This window comes from Oncorhynchus mykiss, chromosome 30 (genome assembly GCF_057628025.1).
Source record: "Oncorhynchus mykiss isolate SJ-2025 chromosome 30, ASM5762802v1, whole genome shotgun sequence".
In the NCBI taxonomy this organism is placed as follows: domain Eukaryota; kingdom Metazoa; phylum Chordata; class Actinopteri; order Salmoniformes; family Salmonidae; genus Oncorhynchus; species Oncorhynchus mykiss.
The window spans coordinates 34,413,840-34,441,686 of record NC_143051.1 but is presented as its reverse complement, the minus strand read 5'-3'; the positions used below and the strand labels follow the sequence as shown (position 1 = coordinate 34,441,686).

General features: G+C 42.7%; 1 protein-coding gene across 2 annotated transcripts in view; it reads right to left on the bottom strand.

The window, feature by feature from the left end:
• The window catches only part of LOC110489308 (voltage-dependent calcium channel gamma-6 subunit), a 45,371-nt gene that overhangs the window by 4,865 nt on the left and 12,659 nt on the right, over window positions 1–27,847 (bottom strand). The window contains exons 1-4 of one of the 2 annotated variants that reach the window (XM_021562020.3): window positions 7,718–7,880; window positions 4,392–5,304; window positions 3,608–3,682; window positions 2,574–2,711 (exon numbers count right to left, since the gene is read on the bottom strand). In XM_021562020.3, the coding sequence (XP_021417695.1) occupies window positions 2,574–2,711; window positions 3,608–3,682; window positions 4,392–4,806 (628 nt within the window). In that variant the 5' untranslated portion in view covers window positions 4,807–5,304; window positions 7,718–7,880. Of the gene's footprint in view, window positions 1–2,573; window positions 2,712–3,607; window positions 3,683–4,391; window positions 5,305–7,717; window positions 7,881–27,847 lie in introns of those variants that run through there. The other variant, XM_021562021.3, reaches the window with a different exon arrangement.

Genomic DNA, 27,847 nt, shown 5'->3' with positions numbered 1-27,847 from the left:
CCTGCGGAGTACCAGAGACCTCTGGGAAGTGTTCAGCAAGGCCCGGGCTACGTCGCTTCCGCTGCACCAACCCTATGACTGCGGTATTGACCTTCTCCCGAGCTCCACGCCGCCCCGGGGACGTCTGCACCTGCTGTGTTCCAGGCTCTGCTTAATGATGTTCTCTGTGACATGTTGAACCGGTTCATTTTCACCTACATTGATGACATCCTCGTCTTCTGGAATCAGTTGTTTGTGAAGGTGGAGAAGTGCGAGTTCCATTGCTCCACCATCCCCTTTCTGGGTTACAGCATCTCTTCTGGGAGTGTCCAGATGGATCCCGGGAAGGTGGTGGATTTCCTCAGCCTACATCCAGGGTGCAGCTGCAACGTTTCCTGGGGTGTGCCAACTTTTATGCCGTTTTATCCGAGTTTACAGCACCCTGGCTTCCCCCCTGACTGCACTCACCTCTACCAAGGTCCTGTTCACGTGGTCCTCTGCTGCTGACCGGGCGTTCCCGGGACCTCAAACACCGCTTCACCACTGCTCCTATCTTGGTTCATCCTGACCCTTCCTGTCAATTCGTGGTGGAGGCCGATGCTTCGGATGTCAGAATGGTCTGTCCTGTCCCAACGTTCTGCCCTGGACCTTAAGCTGCATCCCTGCGCCACCTTCTCCCACTGACTCAACGCCACGGAGAGGAACTACGATGTGGGGAATCGAGAGCTTCTCGCAGTGAAGATGTCGTTGGAGGAACACTGGCTGGAAGGGACGGAACTTCCGTTCATTGTATTTACCGACCACAAAAACCTGGAGTATCTCCGCACCGCCAAGTGCCTCAACTTCAAGCAAGTGAGATTGGCCCTGCTGTTTACCCGGTACAACTTTTCCCTTTCTTACCGGCCAGGGTTCAAGAATGTCAAGCCGGATGCCCTGTCTCGTGCCCGGTGATGGTACTCAGCTGGGGTATGGGAAAACAGGTCTAGCAGGGGCAGCGGTCCTAATGTTTATGCCTGACGCTGTCCGCTCCACGGCCCTGAAGTGGGCCCATTCCTGCCACCCGGGTTCCCGTCGAACCTTGGCCTTCGTGCGACAATCCTTTCGGTGGCCTACTTTGGTGCAGCACGTCTTCCGAATCCATGGACTGCCAGTGGACATGGTCTCTGACCGGGAGCCTCAGTTCTCGTCTCAGTTCTGGAACGCGTTCTGCACCCTCATTGGGTCATCGGTCAGCCTGTCCACCCCCAGTCCAATGGCCAGTTGGAGCGAGCCAACCAGGATCTAGAGACTACGCTGCCTGATCTCCGCCAACCCCACCACCTGGAGCCAGTAGCTGGTGTGGGTCGAATACGCCTGCAATACCCTTCCCTGCTCTGCTCTGCTACATGCCTAACACTCGTTTGAGTGTTCCCTGGTGTATCAGTCCCCACTCTTCCCCAAGCAGCAGGAAGAGGTCGGCATACCTTCTGCCCAGATGTTTGTCCGCCACTGTCAGCGTACCTGGAGGAGAGCCCGGTCAGCCCTCCTCAAGACAACTTCCAGGTATTGACGACAAGTGGATCGCCTTCGGACCCTGGCTCCCAAGTACCGTCTCGGGTAGAAGGTATGGTTATCTGCCCCTCCAGGTGGAATCCCGCAACTATCCCCCTGGTTTATCGACCCATTTCCCATCTCCAAAATGATTAGCCCCTCTGCAGTTCATCTTCTGTTGCCCCGTACCCTTCGTATACAACCCACCCTTCATGTGTCCAGAGTTAAACCCATGTCTCAGTACCTGGTTGACTGGGAGGGTTACTGCCCAGAGGAGAGGTGTTGGGTCCCCGCCAGAGACATCCTTGACCCAGGCCTTTTCAATGCCGACAATCCAGTCAACTAGGTATGCGCCCAGGTAGGACGTCAGGGGGAGGGGGGGTTCTGTCACACCCTGATCTTTCACCTGTCTTTGATTGCCCCCGCTCCAGGTGTCACCCATCTTCCTCATTATCTCCTGTGTTATATACCTGTGTTTTCTGTCTGTCTGTGCCAGTTTGTCTTGTTTGCTGGGTCAACCAGAGTTTTTCTCTCAGCTCCTGCTTTTCCCCAGTCTCTCTTTTTTCTCACCTTCCTGGTTTTGACCCTTGTCTGTCCTGACTCTGAGCCCGCCTGCTTGACCATTCTGCCTGCACCTGAGCCTGCCTGCCGTCCTGTACCTTTGCCCCACCTCTGGATTACTGACCCCTGTCTGCCCTTGACCTGTCTTGTGCCTGCCCCTGTTGGATTATTAAACTGTTGTTAATTCAACATTGTCTGCATCTGGGTCTTATTGTACCTTCAAACTTGTTAGCAACATGGCGAAGATTGCGTACTCCTCATGTCCTCGCTCCTCTCTTCTCGTCTCCTTCTCAAAACCCATTTAATGAAAAAGCCAGAGGTCTCTCCCCTCTGACCTTCTCCTCTAATGGGTTTGGAGAAGGAGATGAGGAGAGAGGACGTGAGGAGTGTGCAATTGAGATCTTCCCAAGGTCTCATTAGACATGTCAAAATAGTAACATTTAATTGTTGTAGTTATACATGTACAGTATGTCACCATGGCTGCCATATGTCTACTCACTCACCTGACAGAATGAAGCAAACCGATGCAGCCTTGAGGAAGAATGATTCTCCTTTGCTGAGGGCTGTGGTGATGCATATGGCCCCTGTGACCATCAGGAAGAGACCGAAGAGGGCCATCATGGCCGCCGCCACATTCAGACCTGGGAAGAGAGAAACGGTTATCGTCTTGATACAGGTACATTCCATTATTCATAGTACACTGGCACCAGGTACATTTACATTTGAGTCATTTAGCAGACCCTCTTATCCAGGGCGACTTGCAATGAGTTCATTCAACTAAGGTAAGTAAAATAACCAAATAAGTTCAACCTTATTCAAAATGGCCAATCTACAAAAGGTAAAGTCCTTGCATCCACTTGTAATTCTCACAGATATTGGTACATCCCCTCACTGATATACTCTAGGGAAGCGTTTCCCAAACTCGGTCCCGTGGACTCCAAGTAGTACACATTTTGTTTTTTGCCCTAGCACGACACAATTGATTCAAATAATCATGACGATGATGATGAGTTGATTATTTGAATCAGCTGTGTAGTGCTAGTGCAAAAAAACAAAATCTGCTCCCCTTGGGGTCCCCAGGACCGAGTTTGGGAAATGCTGCCCTAGGAGTTACCGACTTGCCTAGAGGATAATAGAAACGTTAAACATCGCACTCCTGACACGTAGGGCATCATGCCCATTGAAACTAACAAAAAATCCAGAAGATAGTTTATTTTGCGCATAATAAATCCAAAGAAAAATAATTTGGCCATCAGTGCCCCTCTTTAAAAAATGTGGCGCATGACACCTCTGGTTTAGAGCTCACGAAAAAAATAAAAAGGATTTCACAATTTTCCCATATTGACCCATGAAGAAACAGTCCTACTGACTTCAATGCTATAATGGAAAAGGAGTAGGTGGAATACATTTTAGACACTTACTGCAGTCAATGGCTGACCCAGTGCAACATAGATGACAGACTTGAGGAAGAAAGAAAGTGTGTGGGTGGGCAAGGTGAGACATAGGTTGAAAGAAGGCAGGGGACAAGCTGACTCACTCTTTTCTGTTGTCTTCTGGAAGATGACGGCATTCTCTCCAGTGGTGTAGAACTTGAAGTAGGTGCAGTTGGATTCTAAAGGAGATAGGGAGAGACAAGGAACTTATTTGAAACAGACCTTATCAACTTGCACATCACCATAATCTTATTGCGACTCATACGGCTTGCGGCACACTAATTATTATGCATTCGTGCACATCGATGACAATGCCAAGGTTATGTCTTCTATGCAATTAGTGTTATGGCATCTTGTAGTCTGATAAAAGGTAGTTTATTCTACATATAGACGGCCCTCTCTAGTAAGACATTTTAGTACAGTATTTCTGGGTAATACGTGTGTGAGTTTAAGGTAAGCATCTATCCCTACAGAATGTAAATGTATATTGCAGTCCATCTGTGACCCAGTCTACACCTGAAGGCCAGTCATTGGATTATGGCCACAATACAAATAACTGATATCTAGCCGTAACTAATGGTGGGGCTATAGCTAAGTAATGATATAATTGTCACTTCTGGCCTTGAAATTTGGGATCCTGAAATTTGGCAAAACTACCCCAAAACTAAAATCTGGCATAAAGGGCCATAGGATTTGTCAAGAGAGTGTTTTGAATGTATGAGTTTGAGTGAATGCGGTTTGGTTTACACAATTTGCCAGTATGCAAAAAATGGGTCTGTGATTTCTGATAGGTGATTTTGTACAGATTGGATTGCATGAGTTTGAGTGGATACCGTTTGGTTAACACAAAATAATGTAGGCCTATTCATGCAACTCCAGAGCAGTTACCTCCGGGCAGTTCAGCCGGCCCACAGCTCTCTCGCTCAGGGTCTATGTCAGCCACCCACAGAGTCCGGGTGCATCCTTTCCACAGCCCGTAGTGTGCTGCCAGACATGTCTGGTTGTTGTAGAAGTTCTTGGGCGGAGACAGCACCACCCAATACTCTGTGCCCAAGCCCAAGACAGTCAACACCACACCCACAATGGCCACGAAGAACGCCAGCTTGATCTTGCCCTCCTGGACCTCGCTCATGCCTCCTGATGTTGACGCTTTTGCACGGCGCTTAACTCCCATAGCACCAGCCCCAGCCCCTCTGCCACCCATGACACCGGTCAGTCCCAGAGTACCTGCTCCGGCTCCTACTCCCGCCCCTGGTGGAATCGGCCTGCCATCCTCTTCGTGCAGAAAGAAGGTGGACCACATGGCTTTTCAGATGTTTACGATTGAAAAAATTATATATGAATAATGGATAAAGACAGGTAGAGAGTGTAGGGAAGGAGGAGACAGGGAATGGGTTTATATTGTGAGGTGGCAGTGGAGCGATAGAAAGGATGGTAGACAGGGAAAGAAGGGAAATGGGATTTAGCAGCACTGACTCCGTTTATAAAGCAAACATACCAAACCCACCATAAAAAAGGGATAAGGCATATTAAGGATTATCAGTGCAGAAAATATGTATATTCGTTTTTTTGTTTTTTTGAGTCGACACAAATCATTAATAGTTAGGTATTAACACCAGACATCGAAAGCTTGATGTAAAAGGTGGTTTGTAAGAAGTGTGCAATGAGCGGGTCATCATGAAAAATGGTTCAAAAGATAGAATAGATTAGAAAAAAAAGAGCAAAAAGAGAGGTAGCTTCCGTGTAAATGTTGGGAAACAGCGATATGGAGGAGAAGCCAGGAGGGAGAACGCAGCTTATTCTAGAAGAAAAACCAAGAAAAAAAACAACAACAATGAGTTTTAACATCAGTAGAAGAAAAATCTACTGACTTTAATCCATCACAATGTTAGTACAAACTAAAATGAACAACTGCCATGTCACCTTATAGAGTCTGATCCAATCCAACATGGCAAGTATAATTTTGATGCTGCAAAGAATACTTTCCAACTGCATGGTTGGATATCAAGTCTGAACCAGCACATGTTCATGAGTGCTAAATTGATACTTTCTCACCTTTTCATAGCAAATATTGTGTGCACCAGTGGAGGTCAGTACCGTTTTAAGATGAGGGCAGACACAAGAAATGTTTATGAGCATGACCTTATTTCTATTACAGCATATTGGATGACTGTCATTCATATTCCATTCACCCAGTTCCATGTAACATTGATAGGTTTAGGCTACTACATGATACTCCAATGTTCCCTATACCCATCATGAGGTTGCTACAACCTAGCCTATGAATAAAAGTTTACAACATAAGTGCACAGGTCGAGAGAATGTTTTGTAATCATGGTGGCAGATTGTGTTACATTCAATACTGCCTTGCACACACTTTTGCCTGCATCTAACGCTTGCTGATCTAGGGTGTAATCATTAGTCCTACAGTTGAAAACGAGAGTTGCTTTTGGACAAATTCAGGTATGTCTTTCCCTGTTTCGTCACGTTTGCTTCAGTTTAAGAAACATTTTTCAACAGAATTGGAGGAATGAATACACCCCTGATCACACGCAAACACAGTTCACTTTAATAGCAGCCATAAACAAAGAGCATGGTCACTTTGTTGAATTCCTTTTCGCATCTACGCGCGCTACTCCTCTCTCACCTTTTTCCTTCACTTGCGGACTTCAGTGCACAACACATTAGCTGTCTGTGATCAGGCTGATTTTTTTTCTCAAGCCAACCCATAACATAACCGCTAACTGCTACACACAGCCTACATCGTTGTCACTATATTATCTAACGCCATAGTCAACATAGCTAATAGAACTAACGCATTAGTCAACCTGCTACAATCATGCAGTACAGTGTACAGTTAGCAATAAGTTTAGCAGTTACACCGGCAGGCCCCGGTGGCAATAAATTAATAAAACCTTCCTTGACTTGGAATACTTCCAGTGTTGGATAGCCTTAGCCAGCTAGCTAATCTAGCACCCCTCTCCGTTTGAGCCGTGTGTTTGAGTAGGCTAAACTAGCTAGCTAAATACTGTAAGTGAAAGTGAAAAAAATACTACGAAAACTAGCTCTCTCGTTCTCCATCTTCAATTTTGAAGAAATGTATTTGTTAACTGTAACTATTGTCTTTCTATCTCTTCGAGTCAACTACTCACCACAAGTTATGCACTGCAATGCAATCTGTAGCTTATGCTCTCAGTCCTAGATTAATTCTCTGATCCTTTAATTGGGTGGACAAAATGTCAATTCATGCTGTAAGAGCTCTGATAGGCTGGAGGACGTCCTCTGGGAGTTGCCATAATTACTGTGTAAGTCTATGGAAGTTGGTGAGAACCATGAGCCTCCTAGGTTTTGTATTGAAGTCAAATGTACTCAGAGGACAGAAACTAGCTGTCCTCCGGCTACACCATGGTGCTACCCTACAGAGTGCTGCTTAGGCTACTGTAGACCTTCATTGTGTGTTTTAATCAATTATTTGGTGACGTGAATATATTTTGTATAGTTTAATCTAAAAATGATAGTTTTTTTTTTGTTCCACTATTTTTATGAAATTCTCTGAGGTGCCTCCACTGGTATGCACATGTTACTTCAGTTACTATCATTTAAGTCAGCGTTGTGTTAAAGTCACTTACACATCTTAAAGAACTATATCTATATTTACTGTAGACTGAAAGATGGACAACAGTAGTAATTATCCTACACATAGCTAGCTACCTTACAGAGAAGCCTAAGCAACTAGTATGCCAACTAAAAATAAGACAATGAAATGGTTTCATCACAAATATTTGCACAGCATTACTGTTAACCTCGCATGATATACAAATGGACAGCTTAATAAGAGGAAGCTCTGAACCATAGAGGTTACAATTACAGATGCAGAACAGTCCTCTATGACTCAGTTCTGAATACTTAAAGTGCCTCGCAATATTCCATTCAAAGAAACTTATTAAATTACAATACCCATTGAAATATACAACAGTGTGATCAACATGAAATTGAAATCAGCACAAACACAAACGGCAACAAATGCAGAGACCCCAGAGCAACATTCACAAGGCCACCATTTGAGCATAAGCAATTCAGTTTATTTTTCAGCGCTGTCATTAAAAATCTACAGCGGACACAAATGAATTAACGTCTACTCATTTTGCTTTGCGATAGACTTTAGGTCATGACCACGGTACAAATCATAACAATGATATGAAGAAGTTGCTGACCTGCTTGGTGTGTGTGTGTGGTTCAGTTCGGGAATGAAAAAGGGCGAGGCGAGGAGAGGGAGTGAGCGAGAGAGGGATCGCAGAGGAAGAGAGGAGAGGAGGTATGGGCAGTGGAAAGAGGGTGGAGGCCAAAGTAGCCTTGTGTTGCAGAGAGTTGATGAATGGGTGGGTTTAGTAACTATGTGGCCACATGCCTACGTGGTGTTTGAAAGTGTATATGTTTGTTTAGACATGCACGTATGGTTGTGCTGGAACCTGTCTGTCTTTGCTGGCCCCTGTAAAATGTATTTGCAAGAATATGCGTCATGAGTGTGTGGTCTCTATATCACTCTGTGTCTGTGTCGTGTGTGCATGCGTGCGTGCGTGAGAATGTGTGTGAGCATGCACCCGTTACTGTGTGTGTGTGTGTGCATGTGTGTTTGCGTGTGCCTGCACCTGATAGTGTGTTTGTCTGAGTGAGAGAGAGAGAGAGCGCGTGTACACGAGAGAGTTTGGTGTGTGTGTTTCTTCATTCTATTTTTGACAACCACCTGTTAATGACATAAAAAAAAAGAACTAGAGGCACTGGACCCCCGACAAGGTCAGGAAAGGGGGTGGAGGTAAATTCCTGGTGCTTCTGCTAGTATTTTGTTGATTAAAGAATTGTGGCTGCAACACTTCAAAAAAGAAACTCTGCATATAGCCTTGAAGGTGTGACGTAGGTGGAGCAAGATCGAGTAACGGCAAGGGGCAAACCAAATACTCTGCCTCTGCTGACAACTTCAAACCCACGATTTATCCATGGTCAATCTGGGTTTGTGTAGGAGACAGTATTATCTGATTACAGCTAAGCAACTGGACTTGCAGGATCTATTCACAGGGTCTATATCACTTAACGGTAATGTACCCTTGAGCAAGATCCAACCTGTATTGCTTGAGTTAATGCAAAGTCTATTTTAAAGCGGCTATATAAAGCGGCTATGCAAAAGTAAGTGTGACTTCTGTACATTGCCCTAGATAAAGGCGTCCTCTTGGCAGGAGGAAGAAGAAATGGGGACATTTTAGAAATGTACTTGATGTCTTCCATTCTAAAGGTGACATTATTACAATTGTTGCTGGGGAGACAATTTGGGAATGATTTATAAAAACTCAAAATCAAGTTGACTCAAAAGTAAATGTCACTTTCTCCTGTATCGGAAAGTTGAAAGAAAAATGTGATCATGCATGTAAATCTTTTATGCCGCCACTGCCCAATGCAGAACCTTATACAGTGAGTGCAGTGGGGATGGCTGTTACCAGCACATACCGTTCAGATCCTATGTCCTGAAGCACATCCTGTACAGTACACAACATAGGCATAAGGACCTCAACACCATACCACAACTCCCGATCAGGGGGAAAGACCTATGCAGTTAGGTCACAGAGGGAATCCAGGGATGACTGTCTCCAAACCTCGCTACACTGAAAGACAGGAGGAGTGTAATCAGTTAAAGCCAGTCGAAAACAGTGATCCTGAATTGATTCATTGACTTGTTTAATGTATTTATTGTACAGGGTTTTGCATGAAAAAAATGACATACTGTATGAACAAATAATTGTTTAACAAAAATACATGTACTGCTGGTATGTATATCTGGGCCCACATAATAACATATTAGTCTATAAGAATGCAACGCAGGGGTAGTTGTGACCTCTCTGGTCTGAACTGTGCTTCAACAGAGTTGGTCGTTATGCGACTGGAAATGTTCATTCACGTGGGGAAGTATTCTCCTGTCAGTGACAGAATGCTGCAGTCAGATGTGCTCAGCATTGTGATAAGTAATGAGAGAGACCGGGCCGTGTTCGAATACAGAAATGCATCCTTCCTTCCTTGTTTCCTCAAATATCTTTGAAATGCATCCTCCCTTCCTTGCGTCCTTGAGGCAAGCAGAGATTTATACGTGATTGGATAGGTGTAAGAAATGTTACCACCCCATTACTTTCACCAATCCAACTAATTGATATCTCTGATTACTTCCAGGAAGGTAGGAGGGAAGGATGCATTTCTGAAGTATTAGAAAAGGGTCCTGGACTGCGACTTACTAAGAAACTGTAGCAGCAAATTATCTCCATAAGATGGCACTACCAGTCAGAGCTTTGTGGGGCTGCAGTACAGGACAAAATGAGCCCCCCTGATTTAAAAGGCATGCATGGCGAGGATGAATTCTAATGCGTAATATGATTAGACCAGTGTGCGGGGGATTCATACGGGACAAAGTTGGGGTTGGGTTGCGTTGTGCTGTTGTGGTCTATGGATAATACATTACTATTATAAAAAAAGGCTTCAAAGTTGACGAAGACTAAGGCTTGGAGTGGTACTTAATGCCTTATTTGGCGAGTATGGCATGAAGTTCTTTCTGAAATGGGACCTGACACAGGAAATGTAAGGTTTATTATAGGTTCGCTGCAGTATAGCTGGAAGGATTGTATATGGTGTGGTATTAAGGTTTAGTAGGGTACATTCCATTGTGGTGCACTGTCAGTATGGCAGTGCATCCACTCCTCCCTGACTATGAGCTGCATTATAGCCAGTGGTAATACTGTGCTTCCTTCTCTCTCTGATTATATTAAGGTCCTGGCTGACGCAGAGAGAGATAAGGGGATTGCCACAGGAGGAGCGCCTGCCAGTTCTGTGCACTGTGAAGAAGAACGATTACTCATCAACCTCCTTGTCTCTCTCTCTCTCTCTCTCAATTTTTCTATCACTCACTTAGTGACACACAGACCCTTTCTATGTTGATTTACTCTATCAACAATTATTTGTCACACAATTCTCGCTCTCACTCATATTTCCCTATCTCAATTTTCTCTAAACAAATTTCCTCTCCCATTTCACCTGACAACATTATCGTTGTGAAGACAGTGTGAAAGAGAAATTACCGTTACTGGAGTTATACCTAGTACTGATGTGCACTCAGTATAATGTTTCAAAAGCAGCCTATCAAAAGTAACAGAAATCAAATCAAATGTATTTATAAAGCCCTTTTCACATCAGCCGATGTTACAAAGTGCTTATACAGAAACCCAGCCTAAAACCCCAAACAGCAATCAATGCAGATGTAGAAGCACGGAGGCTAGGAAACCCCCCCTAGAAAGGAACCTAGGAAGAAACCTAGAGAGGAGCCAGGCCCTGAGGGGTGGCCAGTCCTCTTCTGGCTGTGCCAGGTGGAGATTATAAGAGCACATGGACATTAAGGCCAGATCGTTATTCAAGATGTTCAAATGTTCATAGATGACCAGCAGGGTAAAATAATAATCATGGTGGATGTATAGGGTGCAACAGGTCAGCACCTCAGGAGTAAATGTCAGTTGGCTTTTCATAGCTGAGAATTCAGAGGTCTAGACAGCAGGTGCGGTAGAGAGGGAGAAAGGGGGGAGTTAAAACTCTAGCAGCAGCACGACAAGGTATCACGTCTGGTGAACAGGTCAGGCTTCCATAGCCACAGGCAAAAGAGAAGAAACTGGATCAGCAGCATGACCAAGTGGACTGGGGACAGCCAGGAGCATACTTAAGTTCACACAGGACACCAGATAAGACAGGAGAATTTCACCAGATAGGAAAGAGTAATGCTAGCCCCCCTGCACATTGACTATTGCAGCATAGATACTGGAGGATGAGACGGGAGGGAGGTATCGGGGGACACTGTGGCCCTGTCCAAGGATACCCCCGAACGGGGCCAACCAGGCAGGATATAACCCCAACCACTTTGCCAAAGCACAGCCCCCACACCACTAGAGGGACATTAACAGACCACCAACTTACTACCCTGAGACAAGGCTGAGTATAGCCCATGGATATCTCCTCCACCTCATAAGCCCGAGGGGGCGCAAAACAGGAGAGTAGAGCATTGCAGTAGTCTAATCTAGAAGTGACCAAAGCATGGATTGGCATTTCTGCATACTTTTTGGACAAAACATTTCAGATTTTTGCAATGTTAAAACTTCTTTGGGATAGGGGGCGGTATTTTCCCGGATCAAACGTGTGCCCAAAGTAAACTGCCTGTCACTCAGGCCCAGAAGCTAGGATATGCATATAATTGATAGATTTAGAAAGAAAACACACAAAAGTTTCTAAAATGGTTAAAATTATGTCAGTGAGTATAGCAGAACTGATATGGCAGGCAAAACCCTGAGGACAAACCACCCCCCCAAATCTTTTTTTTACCTTACCACTGTTTTCAATGGCTAGTACTCCAATTATAAGCCCAAGTCCTCCCAAATTCCAGTTCCTAGGGCTTCCACTAGATGTCAACAGTCTTTAGAAAGAGTTTCAGGCTGGTTTTTGGAAAAACGAGCCAGAAATTCTAGTTTTTCTAGGTGGCTCCCATTTTGTCTGTAGTGTTTCCAAGCGCGTGGAGGAAAGCTTGTTCTTTCTTATTTATCTCCGGTAAAGACAATAACGATTCTCCTTCTTAAATTTTATTGTTTATTTGCGTATTAGGATACCTAAGGTTTGACTATAAATATTGCTTGACTTGTTTGGGAAAGTTTATTCGTAACGTTTGGGATTCATTTGTATGCATTTTGTTGGAGGGAAACTGAGTCGATTATTGACTGAAGCGCGACAGCTAAACTGGGTTTTTTATGGATATAACGAAGGACATTATCTAACAAAAGGACCATTTGTAATGTAACTGGGACCTTTTGGAGTGCCAACAGAAGAAGATCTTCAAAGGTAAGGCATATATTATGTCGCTATTTCTGACTTTCGTGTCGCAACTCCCTGGTTGAAAATGATTTGTTATGCATTTGTGTGCTGGGCGCTGTGCTCAGATAATCACATGGTTTGCTTTCACCGTAAAGCATTTTTGAAATTTGACACGGCGGCTGGTTTAACAACAAGTTAAGCTTTATTTTGATGTATTGCACTTGTGATTTCATGAAAGTTTAATATTTATAGTAATTTATTTAGAATTTGGTGCTCTGCCATTTCACCGGATGTTGTCGAGGTGTCCCGCTAGCGGCACGCTTATCCCAAATTAAGAAGATGGAAAAAGCTGACCTTGAAATATTCTTGTTCGTCAAAAGAGAGATCAGTTTTATTTGAGACGACAGTACAACCAACAAGATTAATTGTCATATCAAACAGCAGATTTCTTTGTTTCTTGGGACCTAGAACTAGCATAACGGTTTTGTCAGAGTTTAAAGTAAAACATTTGCTGTCATCCACTTCCTTATATCTGAAAAACAGGCTTCCTTGGTAGGCTTCACCATGTTCAAAATGTACAGCTGTGTGTCATCCATATAGCAGTGAAAGTTGATATTGTGTTTCCGAATCACATCACCAAGATGTAGAATATTTCCAGAAACAATAGTGGTCCTAGAACGGAACCTTAAGGAACACCGAAACTTACCATTGATTTGTCAGAGGACAAACCATCCACAGAGACAAACTAATATCTTTCTGATAGATGAGATCTAAACCAGGCAATAACTTTTCTGTGTAGGCAAGCGATTATCAACTTTTATCTGGAGCAGATGGTCGAGGGGCACGAACATAATTACAAATAATTTGTAGACTGCAAATTGACCGCAAGAATCCCAAACAGATTTAACGATTGACTAAAACATAATAATTTCAAACCTTGCTTACATTTGTATAAGATCACGTGTCTCTATATTGTGGGTAAGAATACTTGGGAACAGACATCTTAAATTAAGATCACTTGGAGCTGATTTCCTGGTGTTTTTACAGTCTTATGTCCAACAATGAAAATTCCACATGCAAAAAAATATGTATACACTACCGGTCAAAGGTTGTAGAGCACCTACTCATTCAAGGGTTTTTCTTTATTTGTACTATTTCCTACATTGTAGAATAATAGTGGAGACATCAAAACTATGAAATAACACATGTAGTAACCAAAAACCTGTTAAACAAATCAAAATATATTTTGTTTGAGATTCTTAAAATCAAATACAATTTGAATCAAATACAAAGACGTTCAGTCTTTGGATAACAAAGTTGATGAGCTTAGAGCAAGGATTTCTTTCCAGAGAGACATTGGGGCCTGTAACATACTTTGTTTCACGGAAACATGGCTCTCTCGGGATACTCTGTCGGAGTCAGCACGGTAGCATTTGAGGGAAAGTGAAAGCGCGAACCATCGCATTTAACAATGGCAAGGCGACTGGTAATATGGCAGAATATAAAACAGTGTAGTCATTCACTCTGCAAGGCAATCAAACAAGCTAAACGTCAGTATAGCGATAAAGTGGAGTCGCAATTCAACGGCTCAGACATGAGACGTATGTGGCAGGAACTACAGACAATCACGGACTACAAAAAGAAAAGACTCACCTCTGTCATCATGAAGTGCTTTGAGAGACTAGTCAAGGATCATATCACCTCTACCTTACCTGCCACCCTAGACCCACTTCAATTTGCTTGCCTCACCAATAGATCAACATACGATGCAATGGCCTTCACTCTACACACACGAGGAATCGTACGTACACAAATGTAAGCAAGGTGTGAAATGAGGATATTTTAGTCAAACATAGCTGTTTGGACTTCTTGCGGTCAATTAGTATTCTACAAATTATTTGTAATCATGTTCCTCCAGAAAAAAGTTGATGATCCCTGGTCTACACAGAATAGTGATTGCCTGGTTTAGATCTTATCTATCAGATAGATATTATATTTTTTTCTCAGAAAACTTGGGGGGGGGACAAATATAACCACCCGCGGTCCACCAGTTGACGAACCCTGTGGTAGACCCATTAGGGTTTCCAAACTCTCCAAAAGAATGTGGTTGTCGATGGTGTCAAAAGCCACACTAAGTTCTAGGAGCAGGAGAACAGATGCAGAGCCTTGGTCTAATTTACCACCTTTTACGAGTGCAGTCTCAGTTCAATGACTGGTCTAAAACCAGACTGTACTGTTTCGTATACATTATTTGTCTTCGGGAAGGCAGTGAGTTGCTGTGCAACAGCTTTTTCTAAATTGTTTTAGAGGAATGGGAGATTCAACATACTCTAGGCTGATAGTTTTTTACATTTTCGGGGTCAAGGTTTGGGTTTTTCAGGAGAGGCTTTATTTCTACCACTTTTAGTGAGTTTGGTGCACATCTGGAGGATAGGGAGCCGTTTATTATGTTCAACAAACTAGGGCCAAGCACAGGAAGCAGCTCTTTCATTAGTTTAGTTTAGAGTTCGTACAGACAATAGCACGTCAAATTCAAGGATTTAAGTACTTTTTCAAGCACTAATATTTATTTTCAAGGACCATCAATTTGAAAATAGTTGCTATTATGCAATGGTTTCTAGTTGCCACCAGATGGCGGCATATCGCCACAACCTCCTATATTTTTTTTACTAACTTTTTATAATCCACTTCTTCAATCAGATTGTTAACTAACTAGCAAATATATTAAAGCTGCCTGATAAAGCTAGCCAGTTTATAGTAAAGCTAGGATGAATGTGCAGGCCATACCGATTTCGACAAACCATTTCTGTATGGACCTCACTTTGTGCATGGGGGCATTGTCATGCTGAAACAGGAAAGGGCCTTCCCCAAACTGTTGCCACAAAGTTGGAAGCACAGAACCATCTAGAATGTCACTGTATGCTGTAGAGTTAAGATTTCCCTTCACTGCAACTAAGGGGCCTAGCCTGAACCATGAAAAACAGCCCCAGACCATTATTCCTCCTCCAACAAACTTTACAGTTGGCACTGTGCTTTGGGGCAGGTAGAGTTCTCCTGGCATCCAACAAACCCAGATTTGTCCGTCAGACTGCCAGATGGTGAAGCGTGATTCATCACTCCAGAGAACACATTTCCACTGCTCAAGAGTCTAATGACGACAAGATTTACACCACTCCAGCCGACACTTGGCATTGCATATGGTGATCTTAGGCTTGTGTGCGGCTGCTCGACCATGGAAACCCATTTCATGAAGCTCCCAACGAACAGTTCTTGTGCTGATTTTGCTTCCATAGGCAGGTTGGAACTCAACAGTGTGTTGCATCTAAGGACATACAATTTTAACCCGCAACGTGCTTCAGCGAGCTTGTGTGGCCTACCAATTTGGAGCTGCTCCTAGACGTTTCCACTTCACAATAACAGCACTTACAGTTGACCGGGGAAGCTCTAGCAGGGCAGGAATTTAACGAACTGGAAAGGTGGCATCCAATGACGGTGCAATGTTGAAAGTCACTAAGCTCTTCAGTAAGGTCATTATACTGCCAATGTTTGTCTATGGAGATTGCATGGCTGTGTGCTCGATGTTAAACACCTGTCAGCAACGGGTGTGGGTAAAATAGCCGAATCCACTAATTGCAACTTGGCTATCCTCACCTAAAGGCGATAGTTCTCTTGTATATTAAGAGTACAGAGACTGCAATGAGAAGGCATAATGTTACTTAGCATTTTTTGGGCCGGAGGAGGTCCTGCAGATCTTTGTCCAGATAAAGCGTCCGGGGTAAAAAAGTTCAATTTAAAAAAAGTAGTGTGAGGACAAAACTAAAACTAAGACCTTGGTAAACATATATACAACGTTTGATTAAATAGTAATTAGGAGTTTATAAGTTTGGCAGGTAGCCAAGTAGCAACAAAGAGAACAGCAGTACGGAGACAATTCAGAAGTGCGTTGCGTCACCAGTCACGTGAAAAAGGGAATGTCCGTCCAACCATTGCAGGAGACACAAAATGGCCGTCCAGCCACTCAACAAAGTATTTTATTTCCCCAAAGGATCATTTAGCTGGCCAGGTGTTGGACTGAGCAGTTCAACCACACCTCCCTAATTGGATTTCACAACAGGAACGGACATCAATTGAATGCCCGACAGCCTCAAGACAGGACAGGACACCTCACCGGACTGAATGGCTCCAGCCATTCTACACTGAAGCTAAATTAAGATGACCCTGGATGGCCCCATCACATGTGGGAACCTGTCACTCAGCAGATTGGCTTGTTGGTGTGAAAGAGGATATGATACAACTGGCTGAGACACATGTCCCTAATTCACCCTGCGGCCAAATGTATTCATAGTGCGACTGCCTGGCACTGCTGGTAGACTTGGCTGAACGTTTCTGGTGTCATCTTTTTTTACTTTATGTAAATAGAGTGAAATGCACACTGCTCTAGTCCTGGCTATTAGAAACAAACACTTACAGTGCCTTCAGAATGTATTCACACCCCTTGACTTTTTCCACATTTTGTTGTGTTACAGCCTGAATTTTAAATTGATTACACTTAGATTTGGTTGTCCCTGGCCTACACACAATACTCCATAATATCAAAGAAGAATTCTGTTTTTAGACATTTTAGACTTGAATTAAAACTGAAAAGCTGAAATGTCTTGAGTCAAAAAGTGTTCAACCCCTTTGTTATGGCAAGCCTAAGTAAGTTTAGGAATAAAAATGTGCTTAACAAGTCACATAATAAGTTGCATGGACTCATTGTGTGCAAAAACAGTGTAAACGTATTTTGAATGAGTACCTCATCTGTGTACACCAAACATACAGATCATTTTAAGGTCCCTCAGTCGAACAGTGAATTTCAAACACAAATTCGACCACAAAGACCAGGGAGGTTTTCCAATGCCTCGCAAAGAAGGGCACCTATTGGTAGATGGGTAAGAAAAAAAAGCAGACATTGAATATCTCCACATACAGTATATAGTGTATGTAAATGAGATATTTATGCATTTAATGTTCAATGTGCAAAAATGTCGAAAAACATGTTTCCACTTTGTCATCTTTGTGTGAGAAAAATAAAATATGTCATCCATTTTGAATTCAGGCTGTAACAATAAATGTGGAATCAGTCAAGGGGTATGAATACTTTCTGACGGCACTGTATGTAGCCTCGTAGCTGGCGACGGTAGATAGAGGATGAGTCATATAGACAGAGAGGTAGAACCGCGCTTCCTCTCAACTAGTGCCCCCAGAGAAATAATCAGATGGCAGCATACTGTAATACTTATGTTCAGAGGTTGCCACTAATGTTCAGACAAAGTGATGTTCACTTTTCCATGCTCTCCCCAATCTTTGGCCAGTGCACTTAAAGCTGCGGCATTACGTAACAGAGGTCTGGCAACAGAACATTATTTTTTCAAACCGGCAATGTATGCAGGCAATTCCATGTGAAACTTAAAATGATCTACAATTTTTTTATTTTACTTGAGCCTTTTTCAATTTGAACGAATAAAGATATTAGAATTTAATTAAAATGATTCAGTCTTTGATTCTGTTAAAAGGGAAAACTGAACTATCCCATAACCTGTCTATATGGTACAACTTCCTGTGGTAAATAAAGGAATGTGTTTGGGGGAAGTTGAGACGTCAGTCATCATTAGCATGCCTTGGACCCAGTCAATAATTAATTCCAGCCACAACATTGAAGATATTGGTGTGGTGCTCCAAAAAGATCCCAAAGCTGTTAGGTCTATTATTGTGGTACCATAACAAGGATAATTAGGGTCAGGCTAGAAGGAAAGGCCTATGTTTAGCACCATCGAGCCACAAATAGTGAAGAGCCCAGATCAGGGTTATGAAATGTGCTTAGTTGTGATCTTATAGGTTGGATGGGACTGTGTGACTGTTGCCAATGCCAAGGATTTTACCCTCCTCCATCAATGCGGCTTTTGTCATTCCTGTGCAAAATGTGTACTTGTTCAAAATAGTTAATACAACAATAATCAATAATCAGTTTTGGCCAGTGTTAACCTCTTACACTGTATGTAACTAAATGTAATTCAAACCAGGGTGTCTGTAGTGACGCTTCTAGCACTGAGATGCAGTGCCTTAGACCGCTGCGCCACTCGGGGGCCCAATGTAGCCTCGCTATTGTTATTTTACTGCTGCTCATTAATTATCTGTTACTTTTATTTTTTATTTTATTTTCTTTTCTTAAAACTGCATTGTTGGTTAAGGTCTTGTGAGTAAGCATTTCACTGTAAGGTCTAATACACCTGTTGAATTCGGCGCACAATACAAATCAAATTTGATTTGGCTTGAACGAATGATCTCCGCATGTGTGGTTCCCACCGTGAAACATGGAGGAGGTGCCTTTCTGATGACAATGTCTGTGATTTATTTAGAATTCAAGGCACACTTAACCAGCATGGCTACCACAGCATTCTGCAGCGATACGCGCTTAGTGGGACAATCATTTGTTTTTCAACAGGACAATGACCCAACACCCCTCCAGGCTGTTTAAGGGCTATTTGACCAAGAAGGAGGGTGATGGAGGGCTGCATCAGATGACCTGGCCTCTACAATCATCCGACCTCAACCCAATTGAGAGAGTTTGGGATGAGTTGGACCACAGAGTGAAGGAAAATCAGCCAATAAGTGCTCAGCATATGGGGAAACTCCTTCAAGACTGTTGGAAAAGCATCCCAGGTGAAGCTGGTTGAGAGAATGCCAAGAGTGTGCAAAGCTGTCATCAATGCAAAGAGTGGCTACTTGGAAGTTACTACATGATTCCATATGTGTTATTTCATCATTTTGATGTCTTCCCTATTATTCTACAATGTAAAAAAAAAAAACCTTGAATGAGTAGTTAAAAAAAATGACTGGTACTGTATAAGCAAAAATGTCAGTCAAAAACGGTGCCAGAACCACGCAGGTCCCTAAAACAGCGGACTTGACATCTATTAAATTGCAACTATTTGCGGAGGTAGACCATTTTTGAGTGTTAAATTTAACACTATTAGAGTTGATGTAACACTTGCATTTTTTCTCACTCTCAACTCCAACTTTACAGTCGACCCTCGGAGTGACCATTGCTCTCAAATTCAGCCATATGGAACAACAATAGCCGTGTGCAACCAGATGCAGTGCTATGAAAATGCCAATTGGGGTTGTGCACTGACCATGCCATTCTTATTGACCTCAGCAGATAAGAGGCCACACTGGCTGGACCGAAGTATCACTGGACAGTCTCTCACTGGACAGAACTACTTGGCGTTCACAAGGCAAATAGTGTCTAATGTCCATCTCACCTCTCTCTCTCATACTCCCTCCTCACCATCATTGTTCTTCCTCCTGTCCACCCTCCTCCTTACTCGCCCTCTCTTTTCCACCCTCCTCGCTTCGTCTAGGAATCGGTTACTCTCTCTCATCCAACATCTTCTGTTCAAACTCTCTGAACTCTCCGAAACCCTTAAGCAGAATTAGCATTAGAAAATATATTTCTGATTTGGTTAATTTGATCATTATCATGGATAAGTGAAAAGGCACTTTCACCTCTTTTTATCAAGGTATTTACAAAAAATCTAGAAAAAGTACATTTTTCTTTACTGTGACAACCTATGCTTATGCAGTATTTGCCATATCAATATAATGTGAAGTCTACTGTATGTTCATATAACCAACCACCTTGCATTTTTTTTGTTTTATTTCCCCAATGGTCTTTGCTTTACATACAGTGCCTTCAGAAAGTATTCATACCCCATCCACATTTTGCTGTGTTACAGCCTGAATTCAAAATGTGTTAAATAGTTTTTTGTTCTCTCACCCATCTACTCACAATACCGCATAATTACAACATGACATGTTTTTAGACATTTATGCAAATGTATTGACAATGACATACAGAAATAGCTAATTTACAAAGTATTACACCCCTTTGCTATGACACTCTAAATTGAGAGCCACGTGAAAAAACACACACAATAGCACAATTGGTTGAGAGCCCGTAAAACTGCAGCCATCTCCACCGGCGCCATGTACTCTTTGGCCTGATTGCAAGGCGCCGTGTCTGGAGAAAACCAGGCACAACTCATCACCCACCTATCACCATCCCTACCGTGAAGCACGGTGGTGGCAGCATCATGGTGTGTTGGGAAATCTGTTATGAATGTATTGTAATGTTTTTAAAATTGTATAACTGCCTTAATTTGCCAGACCACAGGAAGAGCAGCTACTGCCTTGGCAGCAGCTAATGGGGATCCATAATAAATACAAATACAAACACGAATGGTATGGAGATACTTTTCAGCGACAGGGACTGGGAGACTGGTAAGGATAGAGGGAACAATGAATGGAACCAAATAGATGCAAATCCTTGATGAGACCTCGTACCGGACAACGATTTTTTCTACAACAAGTCGGGCGCAAAGGACTTACTTCAGATACCCGAGAAGGCCCTCATCCCCGTCGTTCGCGTGAGAAAGAGACATCGAGTACATCGGTCTTGTAAGGATCCGATGGTGAGTGGGTAATCTGCCTCTACCATCAGTCAGTCCTATTAGCCAACGTACAATCATTGGATAACAAAATAGACGAACTACGATCACGAATATCCTACCAACGGGACAATAAAACGGTAATATCGGTAATTTGTTTCACCGAGTCGTGGCTGAACAACGACATGGATAAAATACAGCTGGCAAGATTTATGCTGGATTGGCAAGATAGTACAGCTAACTCCAGTAAGAGAAGGGGAGGCAGCCTGTGTATATTTGTAAACAACAGCTGGTGCACAAAATCTAATATAATTAGGTTGAGTATATATATAAGCTGTATATATATATATAAGCTGTAGACCACACTATTTACCAAGAGAGTTTTCATCTATATTTTTCGTAGCTATCTATTTACCACCACAAACCGATGCTGGCACTAAGTCCGCACTCAATCAGCTGTATAAGGGCATAAGCAAAAAGGAAAACGCTCATCCAGAGGCTGCGCTCCTAGTGGCCGGGGACTTTAATGCAGGGAAATTTAGATCCGTTTTACCTCATTTCTACCAGCATGTTAAATGTGCAACCAGAGGGAAACAAAACTCTAGACCACCTTTACTCCACACACAGAGACTCTCCCTCACCCTCCATTTGGCAAATCTGACCATTATTTTATCCTCCTGATTTCTGCTTACAAGGAAAAACTAAAGCAAGAAGCACCAGTGACTCGGTCAATAAAGAAATGGTCAGATGACGCAGATGCTAAGCTACAGGACTGTTTAAAAAAAATCCTTCTCTCTACCATTATTCTGACATTTCACTTTCTTAAAATAAACTGGTGATCTTAACTGGCCTAAGACAGGGGATTTTTACTAGGATTAAACGTCAGGAATTGTGAAATACTGAGTTTAAATGTATTTGGCTAAGGTGTGTGTAAACATCCGACTTCAACTGTGTGTATTACATATTGTAAATATATGCTCATAAACATCTGTACTATACTCAGACAAATTGAATGCTTGGGTGTTCTTGGGCAAAGGTGTGTCCAAAGCTATGTAGGGAAATAAACAGAACCTGAGAAAGGGTACATATGGATGTCTGTAAAAGAAAGCCAAGAAGAATCAAGAAAGTGGTTGACTGTGAGAACCTGTAGGAGTGGTGGGATATTTAAACAAAGGGGTGAGAGAGACAGGGAGAGGAAGAGAGAGTTAAAAATGATCCTCCTAGCGCAAATCCTTTTCAATCTGATCAGTGTTTGGGGATGGACTAACCAGCTTGGGACTGTAGCTTGTGACCAGGTAAGGAAACGTATTCACCCTAAAAAAACACTTATTACTCCTTGATGGTTGCACTTTTTTTTTGTAAATATACAAATCTAAAAAAGGTATTTTTGGATTACCTTCAGGAAAATCTGCTTTGCTTTCTCCAAACGGTTGAGAGCCTGGCTATAACTGTATTTTGGAAACAGAGAGTTGAGTCTTTCGGATTGAAAGTAAATGTCTCTAAAGTTGTAGGGTGCTGTTCTTACTCTCTGGTGAAGTCTTGGATTCAGAAGAAAAAGGTAGTATAAAACAATGTGCTCAAATTTGTAGGCATAGCTTTTATTGATCTCACTCACTGTAGAAAGTAGTGTTAGTAATTGTCAAGACACTTTACCTGGGACTCTACGAATGCCTATAATATGTGACTTGAAATAGGTCAATGTTTTTCATGTGAAAACCATTCTACAATAGACAGATTTTTCCATAGGATCAAATGTGATATTTCAACTTTAGTATATGATCTGAAATTGTCACGTCAAACTAAGTCGTACAAATAGATAAGTTGCGACTGCTTATTTAGGAATAAAATAATTCCTTTGGAGTAACCAAATTTATTGCTGCAATTGTGCATGTTTGTTTTCAAGCTGCATTGGGATTTGGATTGTGTATTATTTATTACTATTGGTCATTTTTCCATTTTCAACATGTATGGTCATTTCTGAAATCTTGTTTGTCAACTGCATATTTTCTCAAGTTCATACTGTGGTATTGTGATTATGCTTCAATAGATATAGAAGAGAGAAGTAGATTGAAATGTCAAGAAGAACCCTTTTGAAACCCTTTTTTCTAAAAGTGTAATGCTAAATCACAACATGATGATTGACTAGCGATACTGAATAGAGAATTTGTCCGAAATAGTTGGATAACAAGGTATTTCCCCAGTACATAAACACTTCCACTGTGCCAAGTCGGGTTTGGATAGTGCTAGTTACAGAGTCAATGGGAACTTAGAGTTTGAAGTCAGACGATCACCTTGGTTGTGTTAACGGGAATATTCACCACTATAGGCATATTTCTCAGTCCAATGACTTCTTTCAGCTGTTCTCTGGATGGGTTTGTGGCCACATGCTTGTGTCGAGGTCATGACATGACCTTTGACACAGGCCCACCTTTGACAACTTCAAATATTTGGCATCTCTACTTACTTGTGGTGATACAGAACCAATTATTTATTTGTTGCAGATATTTCTTATTGGTCATAAGAATACTGCATTTCACAAGTTATTTTAGAACGAAAGATTGAAAGGAAACACAGTCATTATTTTAGATCATTTCCTGTCCTCTGTGGATTACAATGAAACATTGGCTCTTCTGCAGCTTCAACTAATCTATGGTCAGATTAAGTGTCTGTGTTTTATTCTTAGCACACTTGGAGTTTTTGAAGGCATGGTATACAGTTGTACAGGAGACACATGTCCTACAGGATCCTGATACTGTAGCTGCCCAGCGGTGAATGTCACATCGTGTCATGGTTGAGGTTAAGTCGGGCACAACTTTTAGACCTGTGCTTTAACCCTTTGCAGTGAGGTTAACATGGCTCAGCCTATTTACATGAAGTGTTATCAGCAAGCATGTTTAACAAGCCAAAATGAAGGGTCTGTTGATCACATGTTCCTGTTAGTAATGTTTTAAAAACTCCAGTTAACAAAACACTTGTTGGAAACAGCATGGGTCCCACTTAGACTGTGTTTTAGTAATTACATGGATGGACCAGTCTGTGGTGGTACACTGTAATTGTGCTACACAGTCGGGGGTAGCACAGAGGGGTATGGTACAGTGGTGTCCAGAGAATGAATAAGAGCCACACTGTACGTGTTAAAGGGTAACTCCACCATTTTTCAACCTCATTTTCATTATCTCCAGCACAATAGAAGTGTCAACATGTGAAAATGGCACATTTCTAAGGTTTGTAGAAAAAAATATAAAGTAAAACATTTTAAAAACAGTGACTTTCAAACACTGAGATTTGCGGTGACATGGGGAGCAAGAAAATACCCTCCCTTGGACTGGAAACTTGTTGCAGGTTTTGAAAATCACTGTTTTTTAAACACTTTTAATCCTGCCCTGTGATGTCACAGAGAAGCATTTTTTAGGGGGACTTTTTAACCACAGATCATAGAAACGAGCTGTTTCACATATGCAGACACTGGTTTGGTGCTGGAGATTATGAATATGAGGTTGAAAAGTGACAGAATTGTCCTTTCAGTGTTGAGCGCAAAAGGTTTTAAGGTTTTATTTCTATTTCTACACAGTTAATGTGCTAAGTATATACCCATGATATAATATATTATATGATACAAACCCATGAAGTGATATATTGTTCAATTTTAAAACTTTAATTTAGATTTAGGTTAAAGGAAATTGTGTACCATTCTTAGCACCTATAGTATACTGAACACTTATTCTATGACATTATTTGTGGAGTACAAATATTTGCAAATACTCTGTGAGCAGTTATATTCTAGCGTATTCTATATATTGCGTCAAGGTTAACCCTTGTCTCCTCTCTACTCTTTCTAATTGATCACAGGCTTTCATTAGTCTCGTTCAAGCAACAGGGGGAATCACTGTGCCAAGTTTACATGCCAATCAGCCATGTTCAATACGCATGACGTGGGGCATGAGTCAAGCACAGCAGGGCACGAGGAGGAAAAGCTTCTTAAAAGCAACAGGACGGGGCATATGGAGACGTCAACCCACGTCTGGCCTGAATTGGCTTGTGGCCTGTAGACTGGCCCAGCTTCTCTGACCCATGTGATAACGATGCTTTGACTTTCTGAAGTGAGCAGGCCAGGGCCAATCCTCTGCCCTACCATCAGATTTTAATCCTGGGAATCCTATTAGTGAGTCAACCTTTAGAGGAGGAAAGTCCCTCCGGGTCAGAAGACTTTGACTTGCCAAGGCTTGGGAAGATTCTTTGTGCGTAGGTAATCACCCAAAACAATAACATTTTGTCATTCCATTGACTTATTAAAGGGATACTTCAGGATTTTGCCAATGAGGCCCTTTATCTTTGATGTAATGTCCTTAAAACAAGTCAAAATGAGGCTCACTGGTGTGTGTGGCCTCCACGTGCCTGTATGACCTCCCTACAACACCTGGGCATGCTCCTGATGAGGTGGCAGATGGTCTCCTGAGGGATCTTCTCCCAGACCTTGACAAAAGCATCTGCAAACTCCTGGACAGTCTGTGGTGCAACATGATGTCCCAGATGTGCTCAATTGGATTCAGGTCTGGGGAACGGGCGGGCCAGTCCATAGTATCAATGCCTTCCTCTTGCAGGAACTGCAGACAAACTCCAGCCACATGAGGTCTAGCATTGTCTTGCATTAGGAGGAACCCAGGGCCAACCGCACCAGCATATGGTCTCACAAGGGGTCTGAGGATCTCATCTCGGTACCTAATGGCAGTCAGGCTACCTCTGGCGAGCACATGTGCGGCCCCCCAAAGAAATGCCACCCCACACCATGACTGACCCACCGCCAAACCGGTCATGCTGGAGGATGTTGCAGGCAGCAGAACGTTCTCCACGGCGTCTCCAGACTGTCACGTCTGTCACATGTGCTCAGTGTGAAACTGCTTTCATCTGTGAATAGCACAGGGCGCCAGTGGCGAAATTGCCAATCTTGGTGTTCTCTGGCAAATGCCAAACGTCCTGCACGGTGTTGGGCTGTAAGCACAACCCCCACCTGTGGACGTCGGGCCCTCATACCACCCTCATGGAGTCTGTTTCTGACCGTTTGAGCAGACACATGCACATTTGTGGCCTGCTGGAGGTAATTTTTCAGGGCTCTGGCAGTGCTCCTCCTGCTCCTCCTAGCACAAAGGCGGAGGTAGCGGTCCTGCTGCTGGGTTGTTGCCCTCCTACGGCCTCCTCCACGTCTCCTGATGTACTGGCCTGTCTCCTGGTAGCGCCTCCATGCTCTGGACACTATGCTGACAGACACAGCAAACCTTCTTGCCACAGCTCACATTGATGTGCCATCCTGGATGAGCTGCACTACCTGAGCCACTTGTGTGGGTTGTAGACTCCGTCTCATGCTACCACTAGAGTGAAAGCACCGCCAGCATTCAAAAGTGACCAAAACATCAGCCAGGAAGCATAGGAACTGAGAAGCGGTCTGTGGTTATCACCTGCAGAACCACTCCTTTATTGGGGGTGTCTTGCTAATTGCCTATAATTTCCACCTGTTGTCTATTCCATTTGCACAACAGCATGTGAAATTTATTGTCATCAGTGTTGCTTCCTAAGTGGACAGTTTGATTTCACAGAAGTGTGATTGACTTGTGGTTACATTGTGTTGTTTAAGTGTTCCCTTTATTTTTTTGAGCAGTGTATATTTTTGATTTTAGATTCTTCTAAGTAGCCATCCCTTGCATTGATAACAGCTTTGCACACTCTTGGCATTCTCTCAACCAGCTTCAACTGGAATGCTTTTCCAACAGTCTTGAAGGAGTTCCCACATATGCTGAGCACTTGTTGGCTGCTTTTCCTTCACTCTGCTGTCCCATTCATCCCAAACCATCTCAACCAGGTTGAGGTCGGGTGATTGTAGAGGCCAAGTCATCTGATGCAGCACTCCATCACTCTCCTTCTTGGTCAAATAGCCCTTACACAGCCTGGAGATGTGTTGGGTCATTGTCCTGTTGAAAAACAAATGATAGTCCCACTAAGTGTAAACCAGATGGGATATCGTATTTCTGCAGTGTGCCTTGAATTCAAAATAAATCACCAGCAAAGGACCCCCACACCATCACACGTCCTCCTCCATGCTTCACAGTGGGAACTACACATGCGGAGATCATCCGTTCACCTACTCTGCATCTGAAAAGACACAGCGGTTGGAACCAAAAAACAAAAAAAAATTGAACTCCTCAGCCCAAGGACAGATTTCCACCAGTCTAATGTCCATTGCTGTGTTTCTTGGCCCAGTCAAGTCTCTTATTATTGGTTTCCTTTAGTAGTGGTTTCTTTGCAGCAATTCGACCATGAAGGCCTGATTCACGCAGCTTCCTCTGAACAGTTGATGTTGAGATGTGTCTGTTGCTTGAACTCTTTGAAGCATTTATTTAGGCTGCAATCTGAGACATAAATGGTATCCACGAGTTCATCTCACTCTGGATGAATTGAAAATCTGAGCAATTACCAGAATCTTTCACTAGACTAAGACTTTTCTGTCATTTCAATAGTAAAACATTGTAGTGTGCACAGTCAAATACTGTAAATCTGTTTTACAACATTAATGCTGTAGATTGCACTGCATAATGGGTAAATGCTGAACAAAATACTGTTATTAACTGTAATTGGACGCCTCCTGTAAAAAATCAAACCTACTGTATTTCTTTATTGTAATAGCTTATGCCTGCTGTAGATTCAAATGATCACTTTCAGGCACTAACCTCATGCTGTCTGGTGAGACACATGAATATCAGACTATTTTATTAAATTTATTTTTGAAGCTGCTGTGAAGTGGAAGATAATGTTCAGCAGCTACTGGGTAGGTATTGTACGTTGACTTATAAATAAGTTATTTTATTGCAAGCCAACGTGGAATTACTGCATGTTTTTTTTTAGCTAACTTAGCTAGCTAGTTAGCTAGCTCAAGTTGACAAAAGCCATTTCAGTCTGCTCTAAATTGCTTTGTAAATATCTTGC